Raw genomic sequence first — 10,123 nt, forward strand, 5'->3', positions numbered from 1 at the left:
CTTTATTTGGACCAAAAAAAAAAAAAGCTATGAACTTTATTATTTACTTATAACGTCGCACAACGAATTGCATTGCACGTGCCCGAAATCTAACTAATAAATACTCAGACGGAAATTATTGCTCCAAAAATTACGTCATCTCTATCATCTGAGATTTTGAAGTGGCAGCCGCAAGCGCGAGTTATGTGCTATCTCTTGTAACCAAAGTATTCGCACGATCGGGCTACATTTCTCCGTCTATTTCCTCCCTTTGCCATTGTTTCAAGTTTCAACGAACAAAGGGCCCATGATCCAGTTCACTTGTTTCAAAACTGCCGCACTGAATAAGCACCGACATGCCATCGTCCTCATTACTCGCCTCACTTTCCCGGCGAATGGTAGGCGCGGCACGTGCGAGGCGGGTGCGGCGTGCCACCTTGTGGACTGCCCTGCTGACGCTGACAGTGGGCGTCGCGATTTTTGGCGCTGGAGGCTGCCTTCGTCTCCACCATATCTTCGTTGTGGTCGTCATTCTCGAGAGCGTGCCATGGGGATGACTTCATGAGGATTCCTTTGGACGATGTTCCCAGATAAGTGTTATGTATTCCAGGAAGCATGCTTGGGAGGTCCAAGTTCGATTCCCCTTGCCGGCCATTTTCACCGCCATCATGGTGGCCGGCTCTGCCTTCTGGCTTCAGTTTCTGTGCGCGTGGGAGGGTGAGAGAGGCTGAAACCTTGGTGGTCGGTATACTTTCAGCGAATTTGGACATCTTCTGCTGTTGTTTCAATTTTGTCTTTTGTTCTTGTTGTGGTCCTTGTTTCCTTTTTTGGGGGGACAGGACTCTTATGAGATCTCGTTGATCCTATCCGTCAACAAATAGCCACGTCGGTTTTGCTTAGTGGATCGTAAGAAACAGCAGCAATCCACGCATCTTGGGTATCTGAACATCTCTTTGGTCCTTTCGGTAGTTTGTGAGGCATTACGTGCGCCAAATTGAAATTCTAATCGCAGAATAAGAGCGAAGAAGTTTCACCTGAGCAAAATGCAGACATCTTATTGTACACGCGCTATTGATCTGGTGAGACTTGTCCGAGGATCATACCGTCTCCTCTTGCAAAATCCGACAACGTTTTCAGAGGAGATTATTTTCTCGACCTCCTACAAATCCCCAGAAAACTGTCGACTCCTACTATTCTCTAGACACATTTGGCATCGATTGAAACCTTGTCGCAAGACGCAGTGAAACTGTTTGGTGCCTGATCGCGATGCAAACCTGCTACCACGACTATGAAGCACTGTGAGAAGATGCGCACAACACCAGTACGAGTACAATGCATGCGATCGGGGAGAAGAAGAACGTCACCATCACGCAACGTGATGGACGCATCGGATATGCATGATGAATGCAGTTTGATCATGTGACATGACCCATATGTGCATATGGGCAGGATGTACGCGTGAGCAGTCATAAAACATGTGAGGGTGATGCATTATTGCACAAATGATCCATCAGCAATAGACCTGGGTTAGGGTGATGCATGTATGACTATGCAATACCACATCACATACTGCACATCACTTACTCATACACTAATAGAAGAAACAAAGAGCCAAACAGATCAACATCTGCAATTAGACAACCGAATTAACCTGTCCTCTTACTCTTTTATTTGCGCAATGCAATGTTCACCACATTTTGTGGCAACACTTACTCCAGCTGAGACTACCTACAATAGAAGAGAATCCCCCTTTTTTTTTTTTCTCTTTCGAAGATCGATATGAAGCAGAAGTTCAGTTTTTTTCTTTCCTTCTCTCGCTTTGCGGCTACTATGTATACAGCTTTAGCAAATGCTTCTTTCAAGAGTCGATTCTTCTACGTACATTTCTTCCATTGAAGCTGATGCTAGCACCTTTCTTCGCAGTAGGAACTGGGCGAGATCTCGAAGTGTAGTTCCTCGGGTATGGATGGATTGTCGCCAGTTCACGGACCCGGCGTAGCAAGGACTTTGGCAGTGGACGGACAGCATTCTTCTCCTTCTTCTCGGCCTGCAGAATCGTCATTGGCTCAATAAAATCTTCGTTCATTGCACCGCATTCTTGCCTCTACTAGAATTGAATTATGGACACATGAATTGAAAATATGATGGTCCTCATACACAAAATCAAAGTCGGACGCATATTACAATTTTCAAGTGGAAGCACTGCTAATTCACTACTCATGATGACCCTAGAATGAATTGTAAGAAATAATTTGATAATTCATAAATGTAATGTGTAATGCTAGTACAAGAGAAACAATCACAAGATAAGATATTAAGCAGGGCTGCCAATTTCTGACACGAATTAACACGTTTGTACAACCCAAAAGGGACATCATAGCATAATTAGCAAATATATAGTATTTCCAGTGACATGACTTGACAAGATCATGCAACCCGGCCCTAAATTTAAAGGAAGCCCATTCTCTGAATCTCCACAGCAACAGACAGGTGACATAAAATAAAAAGACACTGACCCTTCCTTGGAGTTTATAATCCTTACTATGGAGTGAACAGAAACCACTTTTAGACTTGTTTTGATGCACTTCCTGGACAAAGTGGCAAAAGATGAACACCACCCGGATTCCATAGAAAAGGTCTGGAGTACTTGTTGTTGAATTAGGGTGCCAACAAGGCAAGTTTGAAGATAAAAGGAGTCGTCAAAATAGATCTGCAGCTCATCATACCATGTCTAATGCAGATTGTTAGAGATATAAAAAAGGGTAGAATGGTCTTTTGGTTATCTAGGGTTTATTGTGTATATATACATGGAGTTTTATCAATAAAATTTCTACGTTCTCTCTCTTTTACATGGTATCAGAGCTGTACATCATCCTCTCCACGTACACCTCCTTTTGATACCCACATACGACACCCACATACGACACCCACGCACCAGATCTGACATCTACCAGGGCCGGCGACCCTCTTCCCGGCGTCGTCTAGGGCCGGCGACCCTCTTCCGGCGTCACCCAGGCCAGGCGGCCCTCTTTCCGGCGTCGCCCAGGCCAGGCGACCCTCTTTCCGGCGTCGCCCAGGTCAGGCGACCTTCTTCCAGGTGTCGCCTAGGTCCGGCTACCCTATTTCAGGCATCACTTGAAGTCATTCAGGCCAGTCGACTCATCTTCAGCATCTTCTGACTTCGCTGGTCTGTAGCGCGACCTCTTCTTTTGGTCGCTTGACATAATTGATCAAGGTGCGATCTCCTCTGATGGTTTCTGTTTGAAGGTCCTATGCAGTGAGTATGTACTTTGGTTAGGCGTGATGCTAGTGCGCTTGAAGAGGGTATAGTATTGCATACGATGTTTCTGTAGCGGTGCTGATTTGCTGCTGAGAATGTGGTATTTGTGCGGTTGGTTGTGAATTTTTCTTCTGGAATCCTGGTTTCTGTTGGTGGTCCCTTGTTAATGTGGCTTTTGTGACTGATATTTTGAGGCTTTCTGTGGTTGTGACATTCTGTGAGGAATTTGCTGATTTCGTGGAGTTGTTGGAGTTGATTTAAAGTGGTCATTCATTACAATGGCTGATCCTTGGAAGAGTGATGCAGTGACGACTGAGGTAATTTCCTCTTCGTCTTCTCGAATTGCTGATAAGAAACTTGAGGGTATTACCAACTTTCACCAATGTCTGCACAGGAATCTCCTCCTCTCCAGGTTTATACTCGGCGTTCTCGAGCAGCTATTGATCCCCCCAATGCTCCCGTCACTACTACGTCATCTTCAATTCCAGATCTACCTTTAGCTAATTCTCGGGTAATATCTGATCTTGATCTTCCTATTGCTCACCGTAAAGGTATACGAGCTTGCACTCAACACTCAATTGCAAACTTTGTCTCATACACTTCTGTGTCTTCTTCTTTTCGATCCTTTTTATCCACTGTTGATCAATATCCTATCCCCAAGTCTGTAGCTGAAGCATTACAAAATCCTGATTGGAGGACAGCTATGGAAGAAGAATTAAAGGCGTTGCAGGTTAATGAAACTTGGGACTTGGTTCCTCTTCCATCGGGCAAAACTGCTATTGGTTGTCGTTGGGTGTATATTGTGAAAGTCAATCCCGATGGTTCTCTTGCTCGCCTAAAAGCGAGACTCGTTGCGAAAGGATATGCTCGGGTGTATGGGGTTGACTATCCGGACACTTTCTCTCCCGTTGCAAAGCTTACATCCGTTCGTATTTTGATCTCTCTTCTTGCTACATATAATTGGTCCTTGTTTCAGCTTGATGTGAAGAATGCTTTCTTGCATGGTACTCTTGATGAGGAGGTGTATATCGAGCAACCTCCCGGATTCGTTGCTCAAGGGGAGTCCGGGGGATTGGTTTGTAAGCTAAAGAAGTCATTGTATGGCTTGAAGCAGTCTCCACGAGCATGGTTTGGAAGATTCTACGAAGTTTTACTCTTATTCGGATTGTCCGGATGTGCAAATGATCATTCTTTCTTTTATAAACAATCGGGGAGAGGCGGGATTTACTTGATTGTATATGTCGATGATATTATCATTACAGGAGATGACTTGGCTGGTATAGCTGAATTAAAAATCTATCTCCGGAAACAGTTTCAGACCAAGGACTTAGGAAAGTTGAAATATTTCTTAGGAATTGAGGTGGCACAATCAAAGAAAGGTATTGTCCTGTCACGGCGGAAGTATACTCTAGATTTACTCACCGAGACAGGTATGTTGGGGTCAAAACCTCTTGATTCACCTATGGAACAGGGAGTTAAACTTGTAGGCGATGCGGGAGAAATTTTTGATAATCCCGAGAGATATAGAAAACTGGTCGGTAAGCTGAATTATCTCACGGTTACTCGACCAGACATTGCCTTTCCAGTTAGTGTGGTAAGTCGGTTTCTATCTTCCCCTCGTACATCTCATTGGGATGCGATTATTCGAATTTTGAGATACTTGAAGAAGGCTCCAGGGAAAGGAATTGTTTATCAAAATCATGGTCATAGTAGAGTTGAGGGATTCTCTGATGCTGATTGGGCGGGATCTCCGGATGATAGAAGATCAACTACTGGCTATTGTACCATGGTTGGAGGAAATCTAGTGTCGTGGAAAAGTAAGAAACAAAGTGTTGTTGCTCGTTCCCAGTCTCGAGTCGAATATAGAGCCATGGCACAAGTGACATGTGAATTAATGTGGATTCAGCAACTTCTAACTGAATTAAGCCTTAAAGCTTCGGCTCCTATGGTTTTATGGTGTGATAACAAGGCAGCAATACATATAGCTTCCAATCCTGTGTTTCATGAGAGAACAAAACACATCGAGGTCGATTGTCATTTTATTCGAGAGAAGCTTCAGAGTGGAATGATTCTTCCTAGTTATGTTCGGATTGGTGAACAACTTGCGGATATTTTTACTAAACCTTTGGGTAATGGGAGGATAGGATATATTTGTAACAAGCTGGGCATGATTGATATTTATGCTCCAGCTTGAGAGGGAGTGTTAGAGATATAAAAAAGGGTAGAATGGTCTTTTGGTTATCTAGGGTTTATTGTGTATATATACATGGAGTTTTATCAATAAAATTTCTACGTTCTCTCTCTTTTACACGGATAATCGTCGACAAGTGAAAACAAGGACATTATCCTAAAGTTAACAAACATGAAATACTTCATAATGCAAATGCAGCCTTTGTTTTCAGTATGTATCATCTAAAGGGATCCAACTATAGTTCATTACAAGACTCTTGGACTTTGATTGTTGTCATGTATAATGAAGCTACAGCATACTCTGCATTCACAGAATGCCTATCGCACTGCGCAACCAGTAAAAGGAAAGCAATGCTAACCTCTCCCTTGTGTAATTTTAGTGCATGACTAGCCCTCAGAAGGTTCCGCCACTTGTCCTGCAGAATTCAAGTCTCAATAATGAAAACCTTGTGATATAATAATGTGAACTATGACTTTTATCGATATATAACACATTGAGTACTCTGAGATCTATGGGTGTCCTGTAGGCAGACGTAGCAAAGAAAAGCCTCTTTATATCGGTCCACTTTCCAGCTCCATACTCAGAGATGCCATCAACCAACTTTGTCACCTCAACAAGAGTCCACATCCTTTGATGCTTCCTCCGATCAATACCCTTCTTAGGTTTCCGTCCAACAAAATCATCTTCAGATTCAGACGCAGAAGAATACTCTCCCAAATCATCTTCCTGAATTTCGAAGAAAACATAAAATCAGACAGTCTGATGTTAATTCTCAAAAGCAGTAAAGAGGACATTAATGCAGAAATCAACTCCATCTTGCAACCTAGAATTAAATGACCCACTTTGTGCGAAATTTCTACTTCACTCTTCAATCAATTGAAACAATTATATCCACCTCAATTTATGTCTCATAATAACAGTCTCCGCCAAATTAGTTTTAAAATGTGTTACCTAGTTCTAAGCCTTAACACTAGGAATGAAATCACAGCTTTTACCAAGTAAAATGAACCGCGCTTTCCAGCACATGGAAATAGTGGACAAACAGCATTAAGAATTAACATCCAACAGGTCAAAAATTTTCCCACCATAAGGGGTTCGTGTTTCTTCAATTGTCTTCCCAGTAAGTGAGGGGTAGGCAGTGTTTTGATGCTAGTTTCTTCTGGACAATCCTTCACAGGAACTGACGTTAATTCTGTGGATTCCACATTGTGTAGCTGATCAGGAGTTCTAAAGTTCACATGCTTCTTTGAACTAAAAGCAAAAGGCTTTTGCTCTGGTCTGAGATGACTAGAGTCCATATTTGCCGATTCCTCGATGTACCTACGAGTAGGCTTCCGCTGTCTCTTTTGTGTAGGACAAGCTCCCAATCTGCTTTCTGCAGCAGGATTGTTTTTGTTTCGGCTTGACAGCAAGCTAACACAATCTGAACTATTCTGCAGTTGATCAACCTTAATTGAATCGCGTGAAAGACAATTGCAATCCTCAGGACCAATTCTTCCTTGACACGAATCGTCATTGCAATTGAATTCTGGATTAATTGCATCAGATGATTCTGACATTTCAACAGCACCATTACTACTTCCACTATATCCGGGAGAATGACTGTCTGTACTAGAATTCCCCAAGCGGAGGCCATTGCAAAGACCAATATCCAATGCAGAGACTTCTTGAGCAACATCCATGTCTATTAAAGAAAGACACTGTCATCAATGCCTTATACTCATCAAAATTAGCAAATCTTACGCTGACTTGGAATTACCTAAAAGAAAATCTTCACATGCAACAGAAAGACCATCCATAGAATCGAGCCCTTCCATATCATCAACTTCATCCAAAATTCCATCAAGCACCTGCTAAAAGTTCCCAATGCAAACATTAGCCACCTAAAGAAAGGATGTATGACGAGAACAAGACACAATAGTAAGCAACTAGCATATTCAATTAAAGTACAGCTAGGGATTGGATCTTCGATCATGTAAGATGAGGGATTGCAAACCAAATCCTCCAAAAGAGGGATTTCAGAGTGTAAATGCAAGATTAGGTTTTCTTTCAACAACTTAATACCTTTTGTAATTCCTTTTCTAGTAGCATTTGAAATTTGAGTCAAACACCTGAAACCTATCGAGCAATCTAGAAATTTTCCATAACTCTCTACAACTTAAAATATTTTGTCTTGATTTCAAAGTTTTTGGAAGGAAAGCAGAAGGCACTTTTTCTTAAGACAGGACAAACAGACCCTCAGAAAACCAATGTAAGGGATACGTACTCCAAAATTCAGTGCATCTCCTCCTTCGGGAGTAATGTAGGAATCCAGTCCACCTTGTGCAAGAGCAGAAACGTTCACCAGAATTAGGATTACTAGAAAAATATAAATAGACGGGGGCAGAAAATTATCAGTAGGTTCAATTTTCTTTGAAGCAGTTCGATCTTTAGATAGAAGATCTCCATACGCACAGTTTCTGCTATGGAGTCGCCAATGGTATAGAGCAACACAATGCATTGGAACAAGCATTTCGTCAAATCTCTTCATTGCATTGTAAAATGAGAAAAGAGGGCGACTTGATTCCAAGAATAAGTACTTAAGTTAGCAATATATTTAGAGTAAATCTAGCTACTACATTTCTCCTACTTTTTAGTGCATACAATCTGTCAGAGTTAGATACATGCAAGGAATGGAGCTGTAAAATGTCTATGGAGGGTAGCAATGGAGAAGAAAACATCCAACTCATATGCATGAGAATCTCATTTTAATCTGCTTCTGCTGATGAACCTGCCAATTTGATTCAATGAACACAAAACCGAAAAAGGCAGGTTGCTCTATCTTACAATTGGTAGCTCTGAGGCTAAACTCCACTTCATCATGGAAGTCTTTAACATCCAAGAACTTCCCGGTATTCTCCTTGTTAGAGCAAAAGACACCATCCACTGAGACGTAATCATTTTCAGGCTCTTCGAGTAAATGCTCGACTTCAGTAGTTTCGTCTTCTATAGGTGGGACAAAAGATTCTTCTTCTTTTACCTATCAAAAAAGGAATATGAATGCAGTTTCAGAAATATAACCGACTCAAATAGAGATTATCACTTAGAATTAACAACAATTGTAAACAGGAGAACATCTAAGCATGTCTGCATAGAACTGACTACATAGAACTCGAGTGCTTCTAATCCTACACATGCACACACGCGCGGGCGCGCACACACAAAAGCACACACACACAAACAAGCATAGAGGGAGAGAGAGAGAGAGAGAGAGAGAGAAGATTCTATGTAGGAAATAAGCCTGTGGCTAATAGAATTCCTTCAAGATCATCAAACTTCCATGCAAACGAAATTTGTGCCATCGAACCCCACTTTGCTCATAATAAGAAGGCCCTTATATAACTTTGAAAACCGAAGTTTCTCATTTTTCCCACTATTAGTGAAGACTATGAAACATTCTGCGTTAGTTGAAGCTAATGATGGCAATCCAGTCCACCTTGAAAACGAAAGTTGTTCATCCCACTTAACATCACCAAAATGCAGCATCATTGTTCCAATTCTACTCTATCCTGGCAAAATGGTTACGCTCTTCCTACCCTCCCTTTTGCAATCATGCGAATGCTGCACGCTTTTAACAGTCTGCTGAGCATTTGACAACTGCAAAACTATTTGACAACCAGTATCAAAGGGCAAACATTTTTTTACATTCCAGAATTCCAACATTAAGTGGAACTCATTGCAGTCTTTTCAATCGCAATTACCACTTCCACAGTCAGCAGACACGATAAATCACCTTAATTAGTTGAAAAAAATTACAAATTAGAATGTGAAACCGATGAATACGTACAAATCCTTAAAAAGAATTTACAGACAAAAGCCACAAACTAGGGTCATAGAGGCTCAATATTTAGGACGATCGTGAGAAATGTAGGTCTGTCTGTCTGTTCGTCCCCCTTTCTTAGACATGACCACTCGGATAAACAATCACCAAACCACGATCATTTAGCTGAAGGGTCAGTAAAACTCATCCATCACAACAGCCACGATCCGATCCTTCCTCCTCTCGATTTCAGGACAAACCAGAGCATGCAATCCATCTCAAAAGCAGCATCTTCAAGGGGGAAACAAAGTAAACAGCAGCAAAAGCAATGTCGACGAAGAGAAGCGAAGACGAACCTCGTTCATGAGCGGAGCGAGCTCAAAATCCCTCCGATCTACCCGAAGCGAAACTGAAAGTCGAGACTGAGGAGCAAGAGCAGCAGCAAGAGCAGCGAGATCTGCGCACTCCACTCCAGCCAGCACCGGTTTAACTAGTGCGACTTAGAGAGAGAGATTTGACCTAGAGAAGACGGTGTCAGAGGAATTCGGGCGAATGTCCGCACGAGAAAAGCTCGCGACCGCCAAATCGCGCCACGAAATCACATCATGATCGTGATGCAGAGGAGAGAGAGAGAGAGAGAGAGAGGATGATGTCTGCTTTTTCTTTTTCTTTTTCCTTTTTTTAATGTTTTTATTCTTGCGACGGAATCGAAATGGTTTTATATATGCATGCACGCGATAGGACGGGACAAAAGTTGGTACTAATATAATGCGCGCTTCATGTCCGAAGCACCGTTCGCACGTGCTGCTCATTGACGCGTGCGCGATTCTTCTGTTGGGTTACGCTGTCCGAAGGAAACCAGTCAGAGCCCCGT

General features: G+C 42.2%; 1 protein-coding gene and 1 pseudogene across 3 annotated transcripts; one reads left to right on the forward strand and one right to left on the reverse strand.

The window, feature by feature from the left end:
* Positions 1 to 29: 29 nt before the first annotated feature.
* Positions 30 to 739, forward strand: LOC115746803 (annotated as a pseudogene).
* Positions 740 to 1,612: 873 nt separating this feature from the next.
* On the reverse strand, positions 1,613 to 9,922 carry LOC115746844. 3 transcript variants are annotated; one of them, XM_030682773.2, is made up of 8 exons: positions 9,606 to 9,922; positions 8,277 to 8,469; positions 7,717 to 7,769; positions 7,210 to 7,303; positions 6,536 to 7,134; positions 5,952 to 6,176; positions 5,809 to 5,865; positions 1,613 to 2,026 (listed from the first exon to the last, which is right to left on the reverse strand). In XM_030682773.2, the coding sequence occupies exons 1-8, from the start codon at positions 9,612 to 9,614 to the stop codon at positions 1,838 to 1,840; spliced, it is 1,419 nt and encodes a 472-aa protein (XP_030538633.1). In that variant the 5' UTR covers positions 9,615 to 9,922; the 3' UTR covers positions 1,613 to 1,837. The 3 variants fall into 3 exon arrangements, with proteins under 3 accessions (XP_030538633.1, XP_030538634.1, XP_048137962.1); XM_030682774.2 differs by having other exon boundaries at positions 7,210 to 7,300; positions 9,606 to 9,921; XM_048282005.1 differs by lacking the exons at positions 7,717 to 7,769; positions 8,277 to 8,469; positions 9,606 to 9,922 and adding an exon at positions 7,515 to 7,556.
* Between the last annotated feature and the right edge of the window lie 201 nt (positions 9,923 to 10,123).

This window comes from Rhodamnia argentea, chromosome 7 (genome assembly GCF_020921035.1).
Source record: "Rhodamnia argentea isolate NSW1041297 chromosome 7, ASM2092103v1, whole genome shotgun sequence".
Lineage (NCBI taxonomy): Eukaryota > Viridiplantae > Streptophyta > Magnoliopsida > Myrtales > Myrtaceae > Rhodamnia > Rhodamnia argentea.